The sequence below is a fragment of the Mustela putorius genome, unplaced genomic scaffold, assembly GCF_011764305.1.
Source record: "Mustela putorius furo isolate JIRA1106 unplaced genomic scaffold, ASM1176430v1.1 tig00537248_pilon_pilon_pilon, whole genome shotgun sequence".
NCBI classification, from domain to species: Eukaryota; Metazoa; Chordata; class Mammalia; order Carnivora; family Mustelidae; genus Mustela; species Mustela putorius.
Genome location: NW_025422387.1, coordinates 5,617,694 through 5,645,680, shown reverse-complemented (window position 1 = coordinate 5,645,680; position 27,987 = coordinate 5,617,694). Strand labels below are relative to the sequence as shown.

At 43.7% G+C, this 27,987-nt stretch overlaps 2 protein-coding genes across 4 annotated transcripts in view; one reads left to right on the top strand and one right to left on the bottom strand.

Moving 5' to 3' along the window:
- P2RX7 (purinergic receptor P2X 7) overlaps positions 1 to 26,585 on the top strand; it is a 49,333-nt gene extending 22,748 nt beyond the window's left edge. The window contains exons 6-13 of the mRNA XM_004753219.3: positions 2,831 to 2,911; positions 3,537 to 3,666; positions 9,993 to 10,129; positions 17,512 to 17,602; positions 18,901 to 18,966; positions 19,053 to 19,202; positions 20,904 to 21,005; positions 24,102 to 26,585. Coding sequence (XP_004753276.1) covers positions 2,831 to 2,911; positions 3,537 to 3,666; positions 9,993 to 10,129; positions 17,512 to 17,602; positions 18,901 to 18,966; positions 19,053 to 19,202; positions 20,904 to 21,005; positions 24,102 to 24,596 — 1,252 coding nt within the window. The 3' untranslated portion in view covers positions 24,597 to 26,585. The remainder of the gene's footprint in view (positions 1 to 2,830; positions 2,912 to 3,536; positions 3,667 to 9,992; positions 10,130 to 17,511; positions 17,603 to 18,900; positions 18,967 to 19,052; positions 19,203 to 20,903; positions 21,006 to 24,101) is intronic.
- The window catches only part of IFT81 (intraflagellar transport 81), a 197,068-nt gene that overhangs the window by 144,268 nt on the left and 24,813 nt on the right, over positions 1 to 27,987 (bottom strand). Inside the window, exon 1 of one of the 3 annotated variants that reach the window (XM_045073696.1) lies at positions 16,050 to 16,102. The exons of 1 other annotated variant lie outside the window; for it this stretch is intronic. The gene's annotated coding sequence lies outside the window, so the exon portion shown is untranslated. Of the gene's footprint in view, positions 1 to 3,151; positions 3,488 to 16,049; positions 16,103 to 27,987 lie in introns of those variants that run through there. One more of the 3 variants, XM_045073695.1, reaches the window with a different exon arrangement.

The following is a 27,987-nucleotide window of genomic DNA, read 5'->3' as shown; positions in this document are numbered from 1 at the left end:
GACTGAGACAAAGTGAAAGTTATGCAAAGCCTTATTCTATGCCAAGCATTAGAAGTTGGACTGACCCGCCAGGGAAACAAGACTGAGACAAAGTGAAAGTTATGTAGAGCTTTATTCTATGCCAAGCATTAGAAGTCAGACTGACCCGCCAGGGCCGCCTCCAAAGAGAGCGACCACCCCTTCCCGATCTCACAGGTTGGTTTTATAGGGCATAACCACAGACCTAAGGTACGTGGCTTCTATTATTAAGGCGTTTACTCCCGGAATCGATACCCGGAACCATACCAGGAACTATTGGGGCATTTATTCCCGGAATGAAGTCCGTGGATGTAAACAACAATATGGCTACCTAGGCAATATAGAGTTGCTCTGGCTAAGCAGGCCCTAATAGTTAAACAGGTTTTAACATTAAATTGGCCCTAACAGTTTTCAGTCGCCAACTTACTCATCAGAGAAATACTAGGCATCTCCAAAGTACAGGTCCTTGGACTGCACAGTTTGCTTGTTGTTTTTATTTAATTTTATTTATTTATTTATTTGACAGAGAGAGATCACAGGTAGGCAGAGAGGCAGGCAGAGAGAGAGGAAGGGAAGCAGGCTCTCCACCGAGCAGAGAGCCCAATGCGGGACTCGATCCCAGGACCCTGAGATCATGACCTGAGCCGAAGGCAGCAGCTTAACCCACTGAGCCACCCAGGCACCCCTGGACTGCACAGTTTTATATGACCTTGGGCAAGCAATCCCCTGAACTTTAGTTTCCTTGTATGTTACGCAAAGGGATTACTAAAATGATTCATTTTATTATTCAGTCAACACATCCAATACCATATAGGAGGTATTAGATATTTATTTTATATGTAACTATGCACAAGAGACTATGCTAAAAATACAAGCAGACCCAGACAGAGAGTAGATCCCAAGCCTCTTGCAGTCTAATCGGAGGTAAGCCATGTGCACAGAGAGCTATAATTCGAGGAAGAAAGTTAAAAATATCAAAAGAGAGGAATAAAGGGCTTTGATCTTTCAAGTTTCAAGTCCTCTTATTCTTAGAATGTTGCCCCAGAAGCATGGGATTTAGAATGTTCTAAAGGTAAACGGTCTAGCATGTGGTAGGTATCTGTGTAAATAAGATTTTTTTAATGCAAATTTCAGAAATACAACTTAAACTGGCTTCAGGAAAAAAGACAATGTTATTATTATTTTTTAAAATTTCTGGGGCACCTAGGTGCTCAGTGGGTTAAAGCCTCTGCCTTCGGCTCAGGTCATGATCCCAGGGTCCTGGGATTGAGCCCCACATTGGGCTCTGTGCTTAGTGGTGAGCCTACTTCTCCCCCCACCCCCACCTGCCTCTCTGCCTACTTGTGATCTCTGTCTATCAAATAAGTAAAGAAAATCTTTAAAAATAAAATAAAATAAAATTTCTGTAAATGAGGAGTCCTGAAGTATTATTACCTTCAGGTAAGGCTTGATCCAGGCTTCAAATAAAAATGATGTCATTAAGATTCTTTTTCTTTCTGTTTCTTCCAATCCCCAACCCCATCCCACCCCCCACCCCCTACCCCCAGTTATTCTTTCTTCTGTTTTGGCTTTCCTCACACTGTGGTCCAGGAAACTCCAGGTTTACACTGTCTTTACTACTAGCAATCCTAAAGAAAATGAGTTTTTCTTTTTCCAGTATTTCCTACAAAAGTCCTAAAATGTTTTCATTGGCTTAAATCACATGAAAATCTATCAACCAATTACTATAGCCATGAAAGGACAGGGTTATTGTGTTTAGCCAGCTCTGGGTCACTAGTCCACCCTGGGGTCTATAAATGTCCAGAAAATGGACACCTCCCCACCAAAACCTCTGGGCTGTGAGTGGAAAAGATCTGGCTATCTCAAAGGAAGAAAACCGAGGCGCTTCTAACAGAGGGGAAAGGATGCTGGACAGGCAAAACCTATAGTGTTCTCTATAGTTATATCCTAAATAGAGGCAAAGCTGGGCTCTGGCAATTCTGGAATAAAAAGCAGATCATTTTTGGTGCCCCTTTCCAAATACCTCCATCCTTTCCTGGTGCTACTCCCATTATATATATCTGCCACCCACTCAGGCCTGCCAACAATAAGGTACCAGCTGTAACTCTATCCACAGCCAATTCTCTCCATCTTTAGCAGACTGTCAACTGCATAAGGACAAAAACCTTGACTGTCTTGTTCATCACTATATTCCCAGTGCCCAGCCCCATGCCCAGGCCAATAAATATTTGTCAAATGAATGAATCAATGGGTTGTGAATGGACCTTCCTAAAGTCGAAAATTTGGGCTCCTCTAACTCATGGGGAATTTATGCTACCCAGCGCCTATCAACCTATGACTGATAGAGCCAACTATACATGTAGAAAGAATCCAAGCCTATAGGGAAAGATACAAACAGGGGGCTGCTGAAGCTGGCTTATACTGACTCTGAGCCAATTATGCTCATCCCCTCCCAACTCCAAGTTCAGTGATACCCACTAGTGGCTTGAGATCAGCCATGATGGGGGTGCGTACACTAATCAGTAAATGCTACATGTCAGAGTTTTTCTTCCCTCCTAGAGACCTGGCTGTTAACCATTTACCAGTACATCACCACACATCCTAAACACACAATTATATCAGAGTGTGAGAAGGGTTAGAGTAAATGCCACGGGGGTCTCAGGAAGAGAGACATTCTTCCTCTTTTTTAGATTTTTAGGAAAATTTTGCCTACTAGACTATATTTCTCTTTACTCATTGCAATGACCCCAGCCAGAAACCGGAAGCCCGTGGTCCCATTGGCCCACTGATCCCCATTTCGCCTCTCTCTCAGGCCCGCGCTCTTGAACAGTGCCGAAAACTTCACTGTGCTCATCAAGAATAACATCGACTTTCCTGGCCACAACTACACCACGTAAGTGCCCAGAATGTCTGGCCATTAGCCACTACTGCTGTGTAGTGAATTATGCCAAAATTTAGAAGCTTAACAACCAATATTTATTGTCTCCTGCAGTTTCTGGGGGTAAGGAATGTGGGAATGACTTCTATGGATGGTTCTGATTCAGGATCTCTCAGGTTGCAGTCAAGCTGTCAGTGGGGACTGCAGTCATCTCTAGCTTGACTGAGACCAGAAACTTCTTCCAAGCTCCCTCACCTGGTTGTCAGCAGGAGGTTCAGTTCCTCACCGTACGGACCTCCACCAGGACTGCTTGAGTGTCCTTGGGAATGGTGTCTGGCTTCCCTCAGAGCAAGTGATCTAAGAGGGACAGACAACAAGCCAGCAAGACAGTAAACAAGATGGAAGCCACGGGTTTTTATGACTTAAGCCTGGAAGTGATACACCATCACTTCTGCCACATGCTAACGGTCGCACAGATGGACACTGCGCAGGGGGGGAGGGGACCACACAAGGGTGTGAATCCCAGGGGCTGAGGATCTTCGGGGCCCCTCATGGAACCCAGCCACAAACTGGGTCACTCCCATGAAGGAGATGGGTCTCAGTTTTCAAAAATATGTTTGCTTGCTTGCTTCTCATGCAGGAGAAACATCTTGCCAGGTATAAACATCACTTGTACCTTTCACAAGACTCAGAATCCACAGTGTCCCATTTTCCGACTGGGAGAAATTTTCCAAGAAACAGGAGATAATTTTTCAGAAGTGGCAATTCAGGTTGGTGGTGTCTTTGGACGGCGAGGGTTTGAGTTGGGGGATGGAAGATGTCAAATGGCCAAGAGGCTGGGCCCCTGGGTCCTAGTTACAGGGCTCCCTTTACTGAGCATTCAGTACATCCCTGCATGGTGCCAAGGCCTTAACCTACATCACCACACCTAATCCCACAACAAGCCTGTGAGTGACATCCCTGGGGCAGTAGTTCCTGTGGCTGCTCTAACAACCCACCATGATCTCAGTGGCTTAAAACAACACACATTTTCTTTTATACTTCTGGAGGTCAGAAGTCCAAAATCAGTTTCACAAATCAAAATCAAGGTATCGGCGGGGCCAAGCACCCTCCAGAGGCTCCACAGGAGAATCCATTTCCTGGCCTTTTCCACCTTCTAGAGCTAAACGCTTGCAGCCCCTTCTCCCAGCTTCGAAGCCAGCTGCATAGCATCTTGCGCCAGTGGTCACATTGACTTATTCTGTGCCAAATCTCCCTCTGCCTTCCTCTTACAAAGCTACTGGTCTTTTTCAGAGAGAGCATTTATAGAAGGAAACATGTAGGGCCCATCTGGATAATCCAAGATAATTTCCCCATCTCAGGATCCTTAAGTTCATCACATCTGCAGTCCCTTGTGCCATATAAAATACTATATCCGAAGATGGCGAGGGTTGGGACCTGGGATTAGGAATACCATTGGGAGTCATTATTCAGGCCACCACACTTGGGTTAGTCAAGATTCTCCCAGCTGCACCTTATAGACATCCAACTCAAATGATGTAAGCAAAGAATCAATCAAGAAACATTTTGGGGGTGCCTAGGTGGCTCAGTGGGTTAAGCCTCTGCCTTTGGCTCAGGTCACGGTCTCAGGGTCCTGGGATCAAGCATCATGCTCTCTGCTCAGCGGGGAGTCGGCTTCTCCCTCTCTGTCTCTGCCTGCCTCTCTGCCTACTTGTGATCTCTGTCAAAAAAATAAATAAAATCCTTAAAAAAAAAGAAGAACGAAACATTTTGGGGGCAAAAAGAAACCAAACTCAATTAGCTTAATAGAAAAAAAAAAAAAGAACCATGTATTATTAACTCATGTTAAGACACACCAAGGGAAATGGATCTTCTTGTACACCCAAAACATTTTCATACCTCAGTTTTCTTTTCTTTTTTTTTTGTTTAAAGATTTTATTTATTTATTTGACAGAGAGAGATTACAAGTAGGCAGAGAGGCAGGCAGAGAGAGAGAGGAGGAAGCAGGCTCCCTGCTCAGCAGAGAGCCCGATGCGGGACTCGATCCCAGGACCCTGAGATCATGACCTGAGCCGAAGGCAGTGGCTTAACCCACTGAGCCACCCAGGCGCCTCTTAAAGATTTTATTTATTTGTTTGTTTTAGAGAGGGAGCATCCCATCTTGGGAGTTTTCTTATTTTCTTCTGCTTTTTCCCTCTTCCTGGAATGGCCTTGCCCCAGACACAGCCTTAGCTGTCTTCCTCAGCTGCTTCCAATATTTGCTCAAATATAAGCTCAGTGAAGCTTTCCCTTACCACTACCTTTAAAATGACAATTTCAGGGCACCTGGGTGGCTCAGTAGGTTGAGCATCCAACTCTTGATTTTAGCTCAGGTCATGATCTCAGGGTTGTGAGATCAAGCCCCGCCTCGGGCTCTGCACTGGGCATGGAGCCTGCTTAAGACTCTCTCTCTCCTCCCCCACACCCCGAATAAAACCTTACAATGATAATTTCAATTTCTACCCCTATCCCAGCAGGCACTATGGCCCCTGTCAGGTTTATTTTTATCCCCAGCACCTAGCACTACCTGACATAGTATATATTTTATATATCCATTTGTTTGTTGTCCGTCTTCCCTGACTAGAACATAAGTTCCATGAGGACAGGCATCTTTGGACTTTTTTGTTAATTTTTGTGTATTGCTCAGCATAGTGGGTACTCAATAAATATTTGTTGACTGAATGAAGCATGTGATAGCAGCAGGCATGGCTGCATCTAGAAACTCAAATGATGTCATTAGGAATCTGACTCCTTTCATCCCTTTGCTGTTTCCTTAATGGTGATGTCACTCATAGGCAGACTACTCGTATGTAAAGGCAAAGCCACCAAAGTCCTACAACTGTGCTGTCTGATACGGTAGCCACTAGTCACATGAAGCTATTTAAATTAAACTAATTGAAATGAAGTGAAATATTTATCTCCTCTGTTATACTAGCCACGTTTCAAGCACTTAACAGTCACATGTGGCCAGTGGCTACTTTACTGCACAGCATGAATAGAGAATATTTCCATCACTGCAGAAGATTCTGCTGGACAATGCTGCTCTGGATTGTCGTGGTCTCTGGCTAGTGGTCCCAAACCACAGATGACCTCTTTTTTAATGGTTCTGGCAAAATGTCTCAGAGAGGACTCTGATGGGTCTATCTTGGGCCACATACCTATTCCTGAACCAGTCACCAGGTCCAGAGGAACACACAGACCTTACTGGCCAGGTTAGTTCATGTTGCCTGTCCTGGAGCTGGGACAGGGGACAATCCCATTCAAACCACTCAGCTGAGAGAAACATTACCTAAAGAAAATTCCAGGCACTTTTACCAGGAGGACAGGATGCTGAGTGACAGAAACTTCAGATGTTTACAATAATAAGCCGAGTACTTAGCTTCATGCCAACAAATGACTATTGTGATTATTCTGTATTTCCCCTCTCTCCAAGTCAGAGTCTGCTTGCTACTCATCTTTTTATCCCTAGATTCTAGCATACTTGAAAATACCACCTTTCATCAATGCAAAGAACATACTTTTTTCCACATTTTAATATTTCTGATATCAGAAAGTGCTTTCGATTGACAGAATTTCAGTTTAATTCATAGCATTTCTGAGAGGAACATAAAAATAAAACTATGCATCTGATAAGCAACGGTGTCTAAGAACCAGTGAAATAAGATAGTCAGTGCTCACAACATGTTTGTAGGAAGAAAGAGGTACCAAGTAGAGGTAAGAGATTAAGAAATTCCTTAGAGGGACGCCTGGGTGGCTCAGTTAGTTAAGCAACTGCCTTCAGCTCAGGTCATGATCCTGGAGTCCTGGGATTGAGTCCCGCATCAGACTTCCTACTCAGTGGGGAGTCTGCTTTTCCCTCTGACCCTGCCCCCTTCTCATGCTCTTTCTCTCTAATTCTCTCTCTCTCAAATAAATAAATAAAATCTTTTTAAAAAGAGAGATTCCTTAGAAGTTCAGAAAAGAGAAGGATCACCTTGAATTGAGGGGGATGGGGTAGCTGAACGGATAAGGAAAGATGTAAGTTGAGTCTTGGAGGAGGAAGATGATGATTTAGCTAGAGAGATGGTAGGAGAAATATTTGAATGGGAGAAAAGATAAAGACTGAGACCGAAAAGTCAAATGTACCCAGCAATTCCACTCTTAAGTACATACCCAAGAGAAGTGAACCACATGTCCACACAAAAATTCATACATTATGTGTTCACAGAAGCATTATCGATAATAGCTGAAAGGAGGAGACAATCCAAATGTCTAACAGATAAACCAACTGTAGTCTATCCACACAATGGAATTGTCTTCCATCATAAGACAGAATGAAGTACAGATATGGGCTACAATATGAGTGAACTTTAAAAATATTATGCTAAGGGGGCGCCTGGGTGGCTCAGTGGGTTAATCCGCTGCCTTCGGCTCAGGTCATGATCTCAGGGTCCTGGGATCGAGTCCCACATCCGGCTCTCTGCTCAGCAGGGGGCCTGCTTCCCTTCCTCTCTCTCTGTGATCTCTTCCCTTCCTCTCTCCTACTGTGATCTCTCTCTGTCAAATAAATAAATAAAATCTTTAAAAAAAAAAAAATATTATGCTAAGGGGCGTCTGGGTGGCTCATTCAGTTAAGCCTCCAACTCTTGTTTGCAGCTCAGGTCATGACATCAGAGTCCTGGGATGGAGCCCCGCACTGGGCTCTGTCTCAGCACAGAGTCTGCTTGTCCTTCTCCCTCTGTTCCTCCTCTAGCTCACGCTCTCTCTCTCTCTCTCTTTCTCTCAAGTCTTTAAAATAAGTAAAATAAAATCTTAAAAAAAATACCTCATGCTAAGTGGGAGCACCTGGGTGGCTCAGTCAGTTGGGCATCTGACTCTTGATCTTGGCTCAGGCCTTGATCTCAGGGTTGTGAGTTCAGGCCCCACACTGGGCATGGAGCCTACTTAAAAAAATAAATAAATAAAAATTAAAATATCGTGCTAAGTAAAAGAAGTCAGCCATAAAAGATCACATATGATTTCATTCATATGAAAGTTCAGAATAAGCAACTCTATAGAGACAGAAAGTAAATTAGTGGTTGTTTAGGGCTTATAGGAGGGGTGGAAAGGGCATTGATGAAGGTTTAGGGGTTTTTGGAGGCAACGAAACTATAAAATTTGGAAAGTGACAGTCACACATATATGTGAATATACTAAAAACAGTTGAATTATACACTTGAATACACTTGCACAAATTGTATGTGAACTATATCTTAAAGCTGTTTTAAAAAAATGAAATGAAGGGCGCCTGGGTGGCTCAGTGGGTTAAGCCTCTGCCTTCGGCTCAGGTCATGATCTCAGGGTCCCGGGATCGAGTCCCGCATCGGGCTCTCTGCTCAGCAGGGAGCCTGCTTCCCTCTCTCTCTCTTTCTCTGCCTGCCTCTCTGCCTAGTTGTGATCTCTCTCTGTCAAATAAATAAATAAAATCTTTAAAAAAAAAAAAATGAAATGAAGCGACAGCGATGCAAGATGGCAGCCACCATGCGCTCAGGAGTAAATGTCCCTCGCAATTTCTGACTGTTGGAAGAACTGGAAGAAGGCCAGAAAGGAGTGGGAGATGGCACAGTTAGCTGGGGTCTAGAAGATGACGAAGGCATGACACTTACAAGATGGATAGGGATGATAACTGGGCCTCTAATAAATAAATGAATAAATAAATAAATAAAACTGGGCCTCTGTCAAATAAATAAATGAAAACTGAATATACAACCTTAAAATAGAATGTGGACCTAAATACCCAGAAGCAGCCCCCTTTGTTTTGTTTTGTTTTTTTAAAGATTTTATTTATTTGACAGACAGATCACAAGTAGGCAGAGAGGCAGGCAGAGAGAAAGAAGGGAGGAAGCAGGCTCCCCACTGAGCAGAGAGCCCGATGCAGGGCTCGATTCCAGGACCCTGAGATCATGACCTGAGCCGAAGGCAGAGGTTTTAGCCCACTGAACCACCCAAGTGCCCCATATCCCCTTTTGTAAGATATGTAACAAAAATTAATATGAATGGTGTTAATAGTTCTATTGGAGTGGTAGACCCAAGAGCTGTATCAGTGCTAGCAAAATGGCAGAATTCATGTAGCATCAAAGTTGTCCTGTGAGAGCTCCGGCGCCTAATAATGTCTAAAGAAAACATGAAACTCCCTCAGCCACTTGAAGGACAGTGTTACAGCAATTAATCAAAAAAGAGAAACCACAGGCCCTCCCCTCTCCCCCATTCGGTTTAAGCAGTCATTTTCCACAGTAGTATATTTTCTAGATACGTCTTGTAGACCTCAAAGTACTGGAAAGGAAGCTCCCATTCAAAGGCAATTTATCTTAAGATAACTATAAATGATACTAATTTTTTGTCCATTTGAAATATATAAGTTGTGCTATAAAAAAAGAAAAATGAGGGGCACCTGGTGGCTCAGCGGGTTAAAGCTTCTGCCTTCGGCTCAGGTCATGATCCCAGGGCCTGGGATCGAGCCCCACATTGGGCTCTCTGCTCTGCGGGGAGCCTGCTTCCCCATCCCCCCTCTGCCTGCCTCTCTGCCTACTTGTGATCTCTCTGTCAAATAAATAAATAAAGTCTTTAAGAAAAAGAAAAATGAAATGAAAATGCCAATTGTGTTGAGGGGTAAGTGTGGATAGGGTGAAATAAGAGATTTCACCAGGGGAGTGTTAGGAGGTAAAACAGAAAAGAGATGTGATGGGGCTCCCTGAATTCCCAGTGTAACAAGCTTCAACTTAAACTTTAATGGGGTGGGAGGGTGGAGGAAACCATTCAAGGTGTTAGATTATGTAAGAGATTTACTGAAAGTTGTATTTTAGGAAAATAAATACGAGGGCGTGTCCCAGATGGGAGGGTGAGCAGGGAGATGCGTTTGCAGCCACGCGTGTGTGTTAGATGGGGCTGAGCTATGGCTCTGAAACTTCAATCTGTGTTTCCCTCTAAAAACAAAAAACAAAAAACAAAACCATAGTGACCATCCCTAGGCAGGGAGAGGTCTGGTGGCTGCATCCCACGTGCAGCAGGACTTAAGGACTGTCTCCTTGTCCTTCCCCAGGGAGGGATCATGGGCATTGAGATCTACTGGGACTGCAACCTGGACAGTTGGTTCCATCGCTGCCGCCCAAAATACACCTTCCGTCGCCTTGATGACAAGACCACCAATGAGTCCTTGTACCCTGGCTACAACTTCAGGTAACAGTGCCCAGAAACCTCCGGGCCCTGCTGAATTGCATCTCCAGCAGTGAGTGAGAATTAATTTTGGTTCCCAAGGCAACAAGATGAATGCATAAAGCTTCCTCTAAGAACTAGGTGTAACTGGATTTTTGTATGAATTTTTTTTCTTTTTAATTATTAAAGTGATAAACCCTCTTTGTAAAACAGAAACAAAATTGGGGAAACAGAGAAGAACGTAGAGAAAAGGATATAAATCACCCATAATTCCTCAACCCTGCGATAATCAAAAATAATCAAAGATAGCTGTTGAATTTTCCTTCCTTTAACTAATTCTTTCATGAGGCTTCTATGAGAGCAGATCACATGTATAACCCGGTATTCTGTGTTTGTGTGTGTTTTGCCATTCCCTGGGTCATTCAGAATTCCTCGTGATCATCATGTTAATTATCCCATTGTGTGAGCATAATGGTAACAAGAGGCACCACCTAGGGTGTGTCTTTTATATACCAGGCCCTCAAAGTCATCACCTCTCCACCTCACATCAACCCTGGAACGTGGATATTATTGTTTCCAGGTAGAGCTGAGAAAGGTGAAATGATTTGCTCAGGACCCCCAGCTAACAGTGGCCCCATAACCTAGGTCACTCTGAACCCCAAACCCACATGCTTTTCCTCCCATCGCATGGTTTTCTTGCCTGTTCCTCCATTACTGGACATTTGGGGTGCTTCCTGGTTTTCTATTACAAATAATTCTACACCACACATTTGTGCACATAAATGTGTGCACATAGTTCCAGATTGTTTCCTTAGGATGAATTTCTAGAACTAGAATTACTGGATCAAAGATGAGTAACATTTTTTCATACACTTTAATTTTTTCCTATGCCTATATTTTTCATTTCTCAGGTTTATAGTCAGTTCTTTCTCAAAGCCATCCATTACGGTTTCAGTGAGGTCTTTTCTGACCTTATGGATCCTATTCCTTCTGTGTGTCCTACTGTATAACCCCTTTCACACTGACCTATTATCTGCAGTGACCTGGGTGGGCTTTCTTCTTCCAAGGCTTTGAAGTATTTGTTGGTGAGTTTCAGCAGGAAAGGTCTTGTGCAAAGTTCTGTGTGTGCCAGGCGTGTGGAGGCATTCTCAGGGCCGATTATATAATGCTGCAGTCTGCAGGACTATATGGCATCTATCAATTATCAACCAGTTTTTGGTTTAATTTCTGGGTACTGGATGTCTTCACCCTGCTAAAACTATCCTATCCCTGCTCCCTCCCTGGGTAGGGCTCCCACCTCAGCTCCCTGACACTTCTAGGGTAAGGCTGGAGCTCCCCAGATACAGAGCTGGTTGGGGTCCTCCTATGGGACAGATTCCAGACTCCAGACTCCAAACATGGCTCCAGTTCCCACTCCCCACTCATTCTAGCACCTAGAAAATGTTCTTCCTTGTTCTGAGCTCAGCAATACATCAATATGACTTTTAAAAATATACCTTATCTTGCATTTCTTTGTGTGCAGTGGGAGGTGGTGGGTGTCCCAGCGCCAGCACTCAGGCTGCCACTTTGATTGGAAGTCCTTTCGGTAAGAACATCTTCAAGACGCCTGAGGCCACACTGCTGCCCCACCTGCAGCCTTGCCTGACTTTTAAGGTTCTTTGTAGTGTACCTTGTACACTGCTTACTTCTGGACTTCCACCTTGTAAGAGCTGACCAGACTCCTGGTACATCTTCACCACTGAAACTGGTTGGTGCTGGTTTGGTGCTGACCTTATTTTTGTTTTGACCCTCTGCGCAGTTACGCTTCTGCTCCTAACTTTTCCCCAGTAGTGATCCTATGCCATCCTAATTTCGTTTTTGTGTTACCTCCTGTGACTGGGTCATTTTTTCAGCCTGTTGCTACAACTCTGCCTCAGCACTAACATGGCCTTTAAGTTTGAGCTTCCATGAGCTCTCCTTGCTTGTGGATACCAGGCAGGTTTCGGCGGTTGTAATTATGGCTGATTCTTTTGTGCTGTTCGGTTCCAGATACAAAGTAGGCTTATGCTGTTCCCTTTCTGAAAAGAGTTGCCCACTACATCCCTAGAATAATGGCTTTACAATCACTTTGCCTATGGGGCCAGTAGGAAATTGATATTGGTGCTCCTTATTTATTCATTCATCAAATATAAACCAAAGAAAAAATATATTGTTCTGTCAATGGGTATACATTGGTAAACAAAACGGACAAAGTTACTGCTTAGCTTATATTCTAGTAGGACATGAGTGTAAGTCAATATAACATATAAGGCAAAAATGTAAGTAAATTAAGAACTCCAACAAGGCAACATCACTGGTCATTAGGGAAAGGCAAATTTAAACCACAATGAGAAACACCTATATATACCCCTCAGAATAGGTAAAAATTTTTAAAAGGCTGGCAATTCCAACGGCTGACAAGGAGGAGAAGCAACTGGAACTCTCCTATTTCCCAGTGGGAGTGTAAGATGGTACAACCACATTAGAGAACCGTTGGGAAGTCTCTTATAAAGTTAAATGTACATCTGTCCTCTAATCCAGAAACCCCACCCTTAGGTAGAGAAAGGAAACATAGATCCGCACAAAGATCTGTACGTGAATATTCACAACAGCCTTCATCATCATTACCAAAACCCAGAAACAACCCAAATGTCCAACAGGTGACTAAAGAAATAAGTTGTAGTGTATTTATGCAGTAAAGCGCTAGTTAGAATAAACGAACATGCTTGCACATGCAACAACATAGAGGAATCCCACCGATGTTATATTGAGTGAAAGGAGCTAGACTGAAACGAGCCATACTGCATGACGGCATTTATATGAAATACAGGAATAGGAAAAACAACTTCCCTGTGATGATAAAAGACACCAGTGGGTGCTGCTCTGGGGAGTGCAGGATGGGGGAGGCAAAATAGAAACTGGAAAGGAGCCCAGGAGAGTTTTCAGAGGCGATGGAATGTTCTAGATCTTGATGGGGTATAGGTTATACAGTATATTCACTTGTCAAAACTCACTGAATCAACTCTTAGGACTTGTGTGCCTTATTATATGTAAACCATACCTCAATACTGCCAACAGCTCCAATAAGACCATTTCAGGTGATGACAAATGCTGGGAACAAAATCAAACAAGATACTGTACTGCAAGGCTGGGGCGGAGCGGGGGGTGGATGGAGGAAGCGACTAGAGAAGGGCCTCTCCAAGCAGAGGGTAGGACCACGTAAATATCAGGTGCTTTTCTGGGGCCTGTGCTTTCCTAGTTAGGAAGAGAGACTGCACAGACAGGAGCCCCTGTTAGGGGAATTGCCTTGGAAAACTTAGTTTTTGCCTCTCTGAATACCTTATTAATACCAGTATTAATAGTGTAGACCAGCGGTTCTCAAAGTGCAATGCCCAGAATCGGAATCACATGTTGGGAACGTGTTAGAAATGCACATTCGCAGGCTCTGCCTGGACCTGCTGAATCAGACACCCTGGGGACCCTCACAAGCCCCCCATATGAGAGCCTCTCAGGTGTGAGGCCCACCTATCTAGAACCTCTGCACTCAACACGTAGTCCTGGAACCCGCAGCCTGGCCTCACCTGGGAGCCTGTTATAATGCAGAATCTCAGCCCTCACTCTTGAACTGAATCAAAATCTGCATTGGAGCAAGATTCCCAGGAGATTCCTATGCACACTGATGTCTGAGGAGCACTAGTCTAGACTAGATCATCTAGCACCCCAAACATACTTCCTCCTTAGAGGTTTCACCCGACTACATTTTGTCTCTACAACCAGGCTACCAGTTTCCTGGGGGAGTGCGTAAAATCAGGCAGCTTCTTAATCTGTACATTGAAGTGTAGGCAAAAGTGCCTGTGTGTGTGCACACACACATTCACCACTTCCTAACACTTCTGCTCACATTCCTACTGACTTCTGGAGGGGATCGGCGCAAGCAAATGGGTCTCTTTACATTTTACCCAAAGCAGCACCATAAACTGGCAGGCGGCCTTCAACTGTGTCTATTTTTGTTTATTTGTTTTTTGCCTATACAATGTTTTGAAAGTTGAGACATTCTACGTAAAAATCTGGACTTCTTATTTTTCTCAAAAATTTTAACTATTTGGCGGCGGGGGCGGGGCGGGGGGGACTAAGCCATTTGAGAACTCCAGATGCATATCCCACACAGCAGCACTCTGTTGGAGGGATCAGTGGTTCCCTTTAGAGGGTGTGTGCGTGCGTGCGTGTGTGTGTGTGTGTGTTTGCTGTGGTCCCCACCACTCCATTTTGCCTAATACCTGGCCTGCATCACTCATTTCTGTCACCTGCCTGGCCCCTATAGGCGTTTGAGTTTGAGACCCTTGACTAAAGGCTAGCTGAGATCAAGACACAGGATGCTTTTTGCCTCCTCTGGGTCAGTGGAGTTTCAGCCAGGGCCCAGAAAGCAGCTCCTAGTTGAGGTAACGTTTTGATATCCCCTGCTGCTCTACTGAACAGACTTATGGCCATTAGCAAGAAGAGACAATTGGATCAGTGGGCCCCTGATTGCCTTCACAGGCTGGGTTTTGTTTTTTGTTTTTGTTTTTGTTTTTAAGCAGTTTGCAGAAGCATGCAGGGCAATGTCCCAAACAGAAGTTAGCAAATGTCTTTTGAGTCACTGAGGTAAGCCTAAGAACACTGGCTCCTGGAGAGATCTGAGTTTTCTGAAGAACCGAGATGGTTATGATGTTAATGTTCTTTTAGAACAACACGTTAGAGCATTTGTTGTCTAGAATGAGCCAGAAGCAATCTTTGGCCAGAAATAAATTGTCAAGTTCTGATGGATAACTGGACAGGTTATTTGCAAACAGCCACAAGAGAGAGAGAGAGAGAGAGAGAGAGAGAGAGAAGGGAATTATAGGTTATATGAGTTTTATAAAAAAAACAGAACTTCCTAAAACATAGGAAGTTGAAGAAGTTGATCCCATTACAAAATTTTGTCCTTTACCAAAATATCCATGGCAAAAGATCCTTATTTGACAAACATGTCCCGTTTATTTACAGGATATATGAAGCAGGGCAGGCCCACACTGCAGGCCCGACACACTTCTCTGGTTCAGAGTGGGCGTCTGCCCATGTCGGTCTCCGGGGCCCGCTGTAACACATGACCGCAAACCTGGTACCTTAAAACAACAGAAGCATATTCTCTCACAGCTCTAGAGGCCATTAGTCTAAAATTAAGTCAGCAGGGACACAGTCTCTGAGGTTTCTAGGGTCGGATCCTTCCTTGCCCCTCCCAGTCTCCTTTGGTTCCCCATGTTCCTTGGCTTGAAGCCGCATCACTCCAATGTCTGCCTCTGTCTTTATGTGGGCTTCTCCTCTGTGTTTCTGTTTCAACTCTCTTCTCCTTTCTCTTATAAAGAGACCAGTCACTGGATCCACCCTAAATCCAGGATGATCTCATCTTAAGATCCTTCATCGCATCTGCAAAGACCCTATTCCAAATAAGATCGTACTCACAGGTACAGGGGTTAGGCACTTGGACCTATCTTCTTGGGGAGCCGTTATTCAAAACATTACAGTGTCCCAAAAACATTCTGCTCACGGCCTAGTGTTCCTCAGAGTGTAGACCCCTGGCCACGTGCACCAGATCCACCTGGAACATTTCCAGAAACATCTCAGACCTTCTGAAACCACCGTCTGGGGGATGAGGCCCAGGAATTGACCTTTGAACACACTTCCCAAGCGATTCTTATCCTTAGTTCAAGAACCACTGTCCCAAGACCCTTTGCTTTGTGTATTCAAAAAGAAATCACCCAGTACAGCAGCAGAAGAAAGAACGGTCATGGACTGGGAACAATCAGAGGCAAGGAAATCAAAACCCCTCTGGCCAGAAATAGGTGTTGAAGCAACTAAGAATATCTAACGGATCTCAACATCCCATTTTGAGAGTTAAAAAAAAAAAAACCTGAGTTTCAAATGCTCCAGACTGGATTCTGGCACAGCATCTGTCTTCTGTTTTCTTCTCTCTCCACACCTGTAAATAGACTGCGAATTAAGAACTCAGAAAGAAAATATCTTACCTAAAAACAATCTCTGAAAGGTGGTAAGGGGGAGGGACAGATTGAAAAGGCTTGTGTTATGTGGTTTAAGCCTTCCTAATTATCCATGAAAACAAAACATTCTGCTCTTCCTGACTGTAACACTGGTGAGAGCTGTGTCTTTGGGGGCGATGGTGATTTGTGCCTGAGTCTTAATTTATAAAGGTGGCTGAGTAATGACATGGAGAGGTCACTGATATGGAAAGAAGTTTATTCTTACATTTCCAAAGAGGAGGGGCACACCATGCCACAGAGGGCCAAAGGGGAAGCACCGGGGTTGGTCAGGAGATGGAAGGATCAAGGGAAAAGCAGGGCCCAGAACCTTCATTGTGTTTTCCATGGGACAGGCAATGCAGGACAGGGCAACAGCCTAGGACTGGCCTGCTTAAGTAATGTGGGCATGCTCCTGGCCACAGGAGCAGTCTCCCTCTATAGGTACCTGGTCCTGAGTGACCTGGCACAGGGGAAATATTGGCTTGGTGTGTGAGGGTTAGAGAGAGGAGGTGGTTGGGGATATGGATATGGGATTGGCCAGAGGGTCTGTAACATGATTTTCAGGCGCTTGCCAAAGCTGGGTTACAGGGAAGATGTCAACAGTCGCGGCTGTTGGTTTGCCCCTGGTGATAACAATGTAAATGGACAAATACAGAATCTAAGAAAATGTAATTAGAGCAGATGGCTGAAGGGCAACGAGGCCCAATCGGCCATTACTAACTAGGATCCCCACCCCACTCTGTTCTAGAAGCCAAACCCGTTTTGGCTTATTTGCATGACTTCTTAAGAAATCACTGAATTTAGGGGCGCCTGCATGGCTCAGTGGGTTAAAGCCTCTGGCTTCGGCTCAGGTCATGATCCCAGGGACTGGGATGGAGCCCCACATCGGGCTCTCTGCTCCGCAGGGAGCCTGCCTCCTCCTCTCTCTCTGCCTGCCTCTCTGCCTACTTGTGATCTCTGTCAAGTAAATAAAATCTTAAAAAAAAAAAAAAAAAGAAGAAAGAAATCCTTGAATTTACCTAAAACTTTTTTTTTTTAATTTGTCCACTTGTTGTTAATACTGTATTGGTTAAAAATTGTTCGTCTTCATCTTAAATGGGAAGCAGATTTGGTGTCACTGTGTGATGGCGGAAGAAGAGGCAACGTGGGCAGAGGTGCTTCGGTTCCAAGAGAGTAATTTGTGGGTTTGGATTATGTTCTTCCCTCTGCCAAGTGCAGCAGAGCTAGAAGATGAACAAGGAAGACTCGCTCGGCTCCTGTTTTGGGTTTTCCTTTCATGAAATACCAGCACGTTCAGACAGATCTTTATATACAAGGATCCTTCTCCTCCTACAGATACGCCAAGTACTACAAGGAAAACAACGTTGAAAAACGAACTCTGATAAAAGTCTTCGGGATCCGTTTTGACATTCTGGTTTTTGGCACCGTAAGTCTCTGCTGCCAGCCACTGGCGCCTCCATTCCTGGGACTGTCCTAATTATTGCTGTAGTGCCTCAAGGGGTGAATGTTTCGGTCATAGTCATTAACTGGCACTGTGTATCTTGCCTGTGGGATAAAAGGGGGAAGAAATGTCTTTGGGGTCCTGTCCATGAAGAAGTCATCTAATGAGTACAAGAGTGTGAGTGGGGAAAAAAACTGGATATCCAACTTTTAAAATACTCTGATGCTTAAAAAGAGAGAGGGAAAGAAAGAAATCCTTTTGCAAAATACTTTATAAGTAACAGAATCCAACTCAGATAGGCTTAGAGAAAAAAAAAATATTTTTTTTAATCTCACACAGGTGAAAAATCGAGGGGCAGTTTTCAGGCTTCAGGCATTGCTGGATCCAGATGTTCAAACAACATCCTTAGGAATCTGCCTCTCTCCATTCCTTACATCTATTCTCCTTTGTTTTGGCACCATCCTTAGCTGGCCATGTCTACAGGATGGTTTCAGGCAGCTCCTTATATCTTACTGGCCCAGCATTCTCAGTAAAAAAGAGAACATCTCTTTGCTAAAAGATTTGGCAAAGGATTCAGGCAGATGCCATTGGCTCTGACTGGCCCAATATGGGCCAGATGCCCTGTGCTGAACTAATCACTATGTTTAGGTCATACCATACTCTCAACGGCCGGTCGTGGCCCTGCCCTGAACCAGCCCCTTGACCTCAAACTATATGGACCAAGTATGGACAGAGATGGTTCTCCAAAGGAAAATGGGGGTGTTGTCTCCACCCCCACAAGAAGGAGGGAGGAGATGCTGGGCATGCAAAAATCCACAGATGCCCACAGCTTGTCCTTGTCCAAAACTGTATTATTTATGTTATATGTTATGTCATATGGTGGTAAGCAACACAAGAGTCAATGAGATAGAAGCTGAGAGGATGGAAAGATCATTGAGAAGAAAAACCACGAGGACACCTAAGGGAAGAGTGTGCACACATTCCTTCCCTCTGCTTCCAAGGTAATCTCAAACCACTTTTAGGGAAAACTTGTCTGAAACTCTCACCTTGTTTGGAAAAATAACTAACTCAGTGTGTGGGTTCCACTGTTCTTTGTTTAAAAGTCATGTTTTCGAGCACATCCCAGAAGGCAAGAACAGGATGAACAGTATACCTATTTTCAGTGTGCAGTCCCTGTTGCTGTGACCACAGACTCCCTCCTCTGCTGGAGCTGACAGTTACACGGTAGAGCAAAAGAGCACTGCTCTGAATGTCAACCAAGTCACCTTCCCATTTGTTTTCAGGGAGGAAAATTTAACATTATCCAGCTGGCAGTTTACGTTGGCTCAGTCCTCTCCTACTTTGGTCTGGTAAGGAATTCTCCTTCTACACTTTAGGAAAGCAATTTGGCAGAAAGGAATCTCACTAACATGGCACTGATTTGGGTTTTTCCCAGGTCACTGTGATCATCGACTTGCTCATCTGCACTTACTCAAGCGCATGCTGTCGATCCCACATTTATCCCTCTTTCAAGTGCTGTAAATACTGTGCAGTCAATGAATACTACTACAGGAAGAAGGGGGAGCTCATTGTGGAGCCAAAGCGGGTAAGCCTCATTGCATCAGCAGGTGCCGAATAACCCAGAGAGTCCGTCGGATCACTGAGAAACATGCAAAAATAAGGCCCAAATCACAGTTGTAAGCCCACGGTGGACGAGACTCTAGACTCTACCCTGATCCACCACCTCTCAGGTGAACGCTTTGGTCTTAAGGAAGAACAGAAACAAAAATGAAGAGGCAAGATAGAGGGAGAACAAATGTTGATGTTCTAGAACTTGTCAATTTTGTCCAATTTATTAAATTGGTACAGCCAAAAAAAAAATAGCAACTTTGGAGAACAATTTGGCAGGACCTAATAACATTGAGGTGAGACACACTTTACAGCCTGGCATTTCCACTTCTCCATACCTACCCTCAAGGAAGAGCATCTCCCCAATGTCCAACTCGCGGACGGTGAAAGAAACCGTGACCAGCCCATAGCAAGGAGCGCCAGGCACTGGTTTAAAACAATACATGGCAAATTAAGAGCAAACGTCTGTAGAGCACTTCAAAGTGCTTTATATATATTAATTCATTGGCTCTTCACAACAACCTATAAATAGGTGCTACTGTCACCTTTCTAAAGATGAGGAGACTGAGGTGCAGGAGAATTAAATAATTTGCCTGCGGTCATCCAGCTAGTAGGTGGGGGAGCTGGAATTCCAACTCCAATTCCAGCAGGCTGGTTTCAGAATTCATCTTCATAACCTCTATGTTACAGGTACTGGCATGATCAAATACCCAAAACGTGTGGTTGAAAGGAAAAAAACCAAACTATAGAACAATATATATGGTGTGGTATATAGGTTAAAAAGACTACACATATGAATTCATCCTATGAATTTTCTACATGTACATTACAAGTATAAATACATATAATCATATAAATACATACATTCTATACGTTTTATATATGTCCTATATAGTTTATACATTTATTACACATACACATGAACAGGTGTAAGGAAGATAATATATGCATTTAAAAAGCTACTGGACACACACAAAAGTGACAACAGTGATTCCTTCTGCGAAGGAGCCTAGGATGGGAGACAAGTGAGATGGAATTTGAGCTCATCTGAATTGTTTTGATTTAATTTGGCTTCTACTAAGCAGGTCCTCTACACTTGATTCCATGATTTCCCCTAATCAAGGAGAAATCTCCAGTACTTCAAACAACAAAGGGGATTTCTTTGTCTTTCCCTCCTAAGAACATTACTGTCCTTTCTCAGCAGCCTGAAGGCACAATTCACTGGCCACTTGGACATGTATTACACAATTTGAAATGAAAGCTCATTTTTGCAACTAAAAATAATTACCATTTCATGGCCCAAGATGGGATGAAATTAAACAAAAATATAAATTATTTAAGTTGCAACAGTAAAATTTTCAGGAGATACTTGATGTAGAGTTACTGAAATTGAGGGAACATAACAGAGGACTTTTACATAGCACATGGGAGACCTAAAATCATCAGGGAGGAAGCTGTGGAGACTCTGAGCCCACATATTAAGGTGCATAGGATTCTACTGCTGAGTCACCTTGGGACCCAGAAATCATTCATTCTTGGCTAGTAAGAGTTTTGGTCAGCTTCTAACAGTTTGTCATTTGGTAAATACCAATAACACTTGCCTTTAGACCTGTTCAGGTATGTGACTGTTGACAATTCTGTACAAAAATGGGTAAAATTTTTAACTCTCTTTTCCTAGACATTAAAATATGTGTCCTTTGTGGATGAACCCCACATCAGGATGGTGGACCAGCATCTACTTGGGGAAAGTCTACAAAATGTCGAAGGTGAAAACATCCCAGTAAGTTAAAACATTTAGTCTTTTTTTTTTCTTTTCTTTAAAGAAAATATAAAGGGTTCCTGGGTGACTCAGTCAGTTAAGCATCGGCCTTCAGCTCAGGTCATGATCTCAGGGTCCTGGGATCAAGCCCTACATCGGGCTCCCTGCTCAGCACACAGTCTGCTTCTCCCTCTCTCTCTGCTCCTCACCCCACTATCGTGCTCTTTCTCTCTCACTTTCAAATGAATAAATTAAATCTTTAAAATAAATAAATAAAAATATAGCTACAAAGTTGTATAAATCACAATTGATGAATTTTAACACAGTAAACACATTTAACCCAGAATATTAGCAGAAGCCCTTTGCACGCCTCCACCCAATCACTACTTTCCCTCAAACATCATCATTATTCTTTATCCAAAAATTAGCTTTATCTCTTCCAGGATTTTCTAAAATTTGACTCCTGTATGTACTCACTATATACTCTGTGGAGTGTTGGACTCCTTTCACTCAGTATTGTTTTTGTGAGCCATCCATGACACTGCATATAGGAATAGTTCATTCTCATTGTATAACTTCCATTTTATAAACATCCAATTTATTTATTCCTTCTTTGTTGATGGACATTTGGGTAGCTTTCAATTTGGAGCGCATATGCAGTAAAGCTGCCATGGTAAACATATGGTGCCTACAAGTGGACCTGCCGAGTCAGAAGGCCGGCGGCATATGACACTATCAGACCATTCTCTAAAGGGGGTGTTTTCATTCCCGCTCTCCGCAGCAGCTTCGATTGTGGGATTGTATAATTTCTGCAGCTGCCATAATAAATCACTGCAAACTAAGTAGCTGAAAACAACATAAATTCATTCTCTCACAATTCTGGAGGCTGGCAGTCTAAAACCAAGGTGTTGGTAGGGCTTCTGAGGGCCCTAAAGAGCAATCCTTCTTTGCCGCTTCCAGCTCCTGGTGTTCGTTACACCTGCTAGGACCTCTGGTACAATGTTGATTAGAAGTGGTCATAGCAAACGTCTTTTTGTCTCATTCCTTATCTCAGGAAGAAAGCTTTCCATATTTCACTCTAGTATCTGCTGTAGGATTTTTGTTTTTGTTTTTTTAAGATTTTATTTATTTGACAGAGAGAGAGACAGTGAGAGAGAGAGAACACAAGTAGGGGGAATGGGAGAGGGCGAAGCAGGCTTCCTGCCAAGCAGGGAGCCTGATGTGGAGCTTGATTCCAGGACCCTGGGATCATGACCTCAGCCAAAGACAAACACTTAACAACTGAGCCACCAAGGTGCCCCTGCTGTAGAATTTTAAAGAATGCTTTACTGGATTGAGAAAAGTCCCCTCCATTCTTAGTTTGCTAAGAATTTTTGTTATAAATTAATACTGAATTTTAAAATAATGCTATTTTCTGCTTTTCAAAAAATTATCAATGAGTTTTCTTTTTTCCGTTATGTGGTGAATTACAGAAATTGATTTTCAAATATTAAGCCAACCTTGCATTCCTGCAATAAAATCTATTTGAAAGTAATATATTACTCTATGTATTTATTGCTGGATTTGATTCACTAATATTTAAGATTTTTATGTCTCTTATTGAGAGAGACTGGCCAAAATTTTTCCATTCTTGTAATGTCCTTTTCGGGTTTGGGTGTAACATGAACTCAGGAGCTGTAAGGGGGAATACACATAAAATCTACCATTTTAACCACTGTAAAGCATACAATTCAGTGACATTTAAAATTCAAAAATTTACCCACGATTCTGTGCAACCACCCTACTATCTAGTTCTAGGACTTTTTCATCAACCCAAAAGGAAACCCTGTACCCATTCAACAGCCATTACTCACACCCACCTCCCCCTAGTCCCTGGAATTAATTTTTTTTTTTTTTTTTTTTTGAGAGAGGGAGAGAGAATGAGAGAATGAGCAGGGAGAGCAACAAAGGGAGAGGGAGAAGCAGGCTTCTCGCTGAGCAGGGAGCCTGACTTGGAGCTCGATCCCAGGACCCTGAGATCATGACCTGAGCCAAAGGCAGAGGCTTAACCCAATGAGCCACACAGGTGCTCCTGGCAATCATTAATCTGCTTTCTGTCAGCATGGATTTGCCTATTTTAGACATTTCATATAAAGAGAATCATACAGTATTTGCCTTCTTGTGACTGGCTTCTCTCACTTTTCATAATGGCTTTGAGGTTCATCTATTTGTAGTGGGTATCAGTATACTGCTCCCTTTTTTGTTGTTTTGGCTGAATGATACTCCACTGTATGGACATGACATATTTTTAACAAACTACAGAAATGATCCCTGAAAATAAAGTTTAAGACATTAAATTTTTATCCATTCATCTGTTGATGGATATTTGGGTTGTTTTTACCCTTTGGCTATTGTAAATCGTGCTGCTCTAAGTGCTCATGTATAGGAACTATTTAATTTTAATGTACTCACTCCAACTTTGCCTGATGAATGAAAGTATATGCTACAAAGAACAGATATAAATGATGTCATGATGGCAACTTCTCTTGGAGGATAATAAATGGATTTGCTAGAAGAGGGAGACTGGTGGAAGAGGAGAGAGTAGAGCAAAATCAACAAATATTTACTGTCTACCGTGTGCTGGTGCTGGCCTAGATAATGGGGATACAGTAGTGACAAAGCGAACAGGCGCCCCCTCCCGCTTTCATGTGGAAGAAACATCAACAGGACATATCAATGAGTAGGATCATTTCAGACAGTGACAAGTACTGTCAAGAACACGGAATCTCATGACACGCTAAGAGTGACCTGGGTGGAGGGAAACTACCTAGATCAGGGGGATCAGGGCAAGAAGGTCTCCACGAGCAGGTGATACCTGCCTGGAGGCCTGGCGTGTCTGAAGTTCACTTTCCAAATCTGTGAAATGGAGAGAAGGACACATATCTCACAAGGTTCTTCAAAGGCTAAACAGGGCAAATTTATAAAACACTAGTATAGTCTTGATATATACATTTGATAAATGACAGCTACTGGTATTAATGTGATATTAAGTGTAATCTTATAACTTAATGCCAAAATTAAAGAATCTAGAACCCTAGAGTTTGTCATCGCTGATGGGTTTGGGAACGACTTTTTCAGAGACCCTCAATGGACTTCACGGACTTGTCCAGGCTGCCCCTGTCTCTCCACGACCCATCCCCTACTCCTGGGCAACCAGAGGAGATGCGGCTGCTGAGCAGGGAAGCGACTCCTCTATCCAGCAACAGCCCAGACTGGTGCCAGTGTGGACACTGCCTCCCATCCCAGCTCCCCAAGAGCCACAGATGCCTGGAAGAGCTGTGCTGTCGGAAGAAGCCTGGTGCCTGCATCACCACCTCGGAGCCCTTCAGGAAGCTTGTCTTGTCCCGACAGGTCCTGCAGTTCCTCCTGCTCTACCAGGAGCCCCTGCTGGAGCTGGATGACAGTGCCAACAGCCGGCTGCGGCACTGTGCCTACAGGTGCTACACCACCTGGCGCTTCGGCTCCCAAGACCTCGCCGACTTTGCCATCCTGCCCAGCTGCTGCCGCTGGACGATCCGGAGAGAGTTTCCCAAGAGAGAAGGCCAGTACACCGGCTTCCAGAGTCCTTGCTGATGGCACAGGGCTGAGCAGGCGTGTTAACGTTTGTTTCCTTCGTTTGCGCCCTGAGCTTGACCTGCAAAGATCTGTGGCCAAGCGTTCAACCAAAGGGAAATGTGTTTTCTGCTCCTGCAGCTCTAGACGTGTCAGAGAGCAGAATGAACAAACAAACAAACAAACAAACTCAAATCCCTCAGCAGGGACTGAGTCGAGAGATTCGGATCTGTGCCTCAGTTCTGTCCCCAGCAAGTTGTGTGGTCCTTGGCTTTTGACTCTGCGCCGCAGTTGCCCTCCTACCCAACCTGCTATCCTAACCAAGGGGTCAGGAGGACAAACTCAGAGAGTGTACATGAACTTTCTGGTCAATGCACAAAGAGCTACATGAATGTGAAGTGGCTCCTTGTGAGGCCAGAATGGGATAAGGTACAACTATGAACAAACCTTGAGGTGCTGGCGGGACACTGTGGAGGATTAATGGTGGCCAAATTCTTGGGCACTCGTCCATAACCTAAGGGTTATGTCTCCTCCCCCTGCATGTGCGCAGCTCTGACTGCTTTAGCCAATCATGGAAGTAACGCTGTGCTGGCTTCGGGGTCTTGGTCTTGGGGCTGGCAGCTTCTGCCTCCCGTCCTGTCCCATGGCTGCTGTGAAGCCAGCCCCCATACAGAGGTCTGCCTCTCCTCAGACTACCCAACTGTGAGGCAGCTCCAGAAGCCACATGGACAACAGAGATGTCTGACCACTTCCCAGCTTCCAAGACATCCAAGACATCCCACTGGACATGGGAGAGAAGCCTTCAGATGATTCCATGCCCTACTAGCATCAGACTTCCATTGCAGGAGACACCTCCCAGGGTACCCATGGAGCAAAACCATTGTTTTAAGCCACTAAGTTCAGCGTTGTTTGAGACGCAGCAACAGATGGAGGACAGAGAGCAAGCCTGACTCACTGGAACACAGACTGGGCTTAGACCTTCCATGGTTCTAGGGTTCTTAGGGAGACTGGACCACCCCTGAAGCTCCATGGGGGCTTCGGTCTCTGTTCGGCAGTCCTATCAGGGATGAGAACAAATCAGGGAACCCACCAGACCAGCCCTGGAATCCATCCAGTCTAACTGATGAACTACCCAATACATTCTCACCCACAGCCTATTACTAGGACTGGAAGTAGCTACCGCTGCTAAAACTGGAAAAACCACCTTTGTGTCCTTAACATCCTGTACTTCGCAGCCAATCAGAATGGACACAGTCTGCATGCTACTTAAAAAGCAACTCACGGGGCGCCTGGGTGGCTCAGTGGGTTAAGCCGCTGCCTTCGGCTCAGGTCATGATCTCAGGGTCCTGGGATCGAGTCCCGCATGGGGCTCTCTGCTCAGCAGGGAGCCTGCTTCCCTCTCTCTCTCTCTGCCTGCCTCTCTGCCTACTTGTGATCTCTGTCTGTCAAATAAACAAATAAAATCTTTAAAAAAAAAAAAAAAAAAGCAACTCACACCCAAACCTTTACTATTTCTGTATAGTGACCTCTAAGAATGTGAAAATGGACAGTCAGAGGTTTTAGGATCTTCCTTCAGGATTTCTTTTTCATGGTTCTGATATTAGAATTGATTATTTCTAAACAATTCTTTTAAAGAATAAATAAAGACCACTATTCAACACTGTAAATGATGAAGGGTCTATGAGTTTTCTTAATACATATGCTAAAGTGTACCATTTTGATATGTTTTGAAAACCAGGTGCTTTTTACTGTATTCATGTAACATGAATATGAGCAAAACACTTCTTTTTTTGACCCAGGATTTTATCTGGCTTTAAACTCAGGAATAAATTAGGCCAGACTGGACTTTCATTTTTACTGTCTTTCAGAGATAGGAGATGATACATGACTTCTTATATGTAAGAAATGTATTCGAACAGTTGGTTATATGGGACTTCAGAATTTAATATTTTGCTCCTAGAATTCTAATGTATGAGCTACAGATTCCATTCTGATAAACCTTTGAAACTTCATACCTTTATTTTATTTTATTTCTTGATGCCTTATCCTTAGTGTGTTTTTTTACCACCCCTGGAGGCCCCAAATGGAGTCAGAATTTGTAATGACAATTGGGCTCTGGATCTTCCCACTATCCCCTTTCTCCTTCCCCACAGATGCTTTAGATGAGAGGGTGATGTGTTATGTCAACAGTGTGTAATGTCTGACACCTCCAACAATAACGTGCATCATATTTGTATCTGGTTTTTAGTTGACCGCATAAACTAATGTCATCAGCAAAGGCATCTCAAGGAGAATCACACTTTATAGGATCTGTTTTCTTGTAGTTAAGCCCATTATTCTGTAGGGTAATTGCCCAGTATTCACTACTTCATGTCTGTATTAGAGATCTTTCTTGTAACATTAGCTGGTTTCATGTAGAATTGGTAATGAACTTGCATTTCTCTCTTCAAAGGGCACCAGTTTTTAAATACATCCTAATTCTAGGGCACCTGGATGGCTCAGTGGGTTAAAGCCTCTGCCTTCAGCTCAGGTCATGATCTCAGCATCCTGGGATCAAGCCCCATCTCGGACTCTCTGCTCAACAGGGAGCCTGCTTCCCTTCCTCTCTCTCTGCCTGCTTGTGATCTCTGTCTGTCAAATAAATAAATAAAATCTTTGGAAATAAATAAATAAATAAATACATCCTAATTCTAGTTTGGTATTCACATGTCTTAACTAGATAATATGTTTTGATAATAAAAATATCATTGTTGGGACGCCTGGGTGGCTCAGTTGGTTAAGCAGCTGCCTTCGGCTCAGGTCATGATCCCAGCGTCCTGGGATCGAGTCCCACATCGGGCTCCTTGCTCCACGGGGAGCCTGCTTCTCCCTCTGACTCTGCCTTCCACTCTGTCTGCCTGTGCTCGCTTTCGCTCGCGCTCTATCTCTGACAAATAAATAAATAAAATCTTTAAAAAAAAAAAAAAATCATTGTTTTGGGGCACCTGGGTGGCTCAGTGGATTAAGCCGCTGCCTTCGGCTCAGGTCATGATCTCAGGGTCCTGGGATTGGGTCCCGCATCGGGCTCTCTGCTCAGCGGGGAGCCTGCTCCCCTCTATCTCCCTCTCTGCCTGCCTCTCCAACTGCTTGTGATCTTTCTCTGTTAAATAAATAAATAAAATATTTTTAAAAAATCATTGTTTTAATTATAAAAGATAATGTATAATTTATGATTACTGAAGTGTTCCTTTTACTTCCTTTTCTCAGAAGATCCCTAAATCACAGTCAGGCATTGACACTTTCATTCAACATATATTTTGAGCAACTATGACATTATAAGATATATATTTGGTCTTTGCTCCCAATTCCTGACATAGAGCTCCTAAATCCTTTAGAATCTGCTGGGTGATAATAGGTGATAAGAATGTCTTGT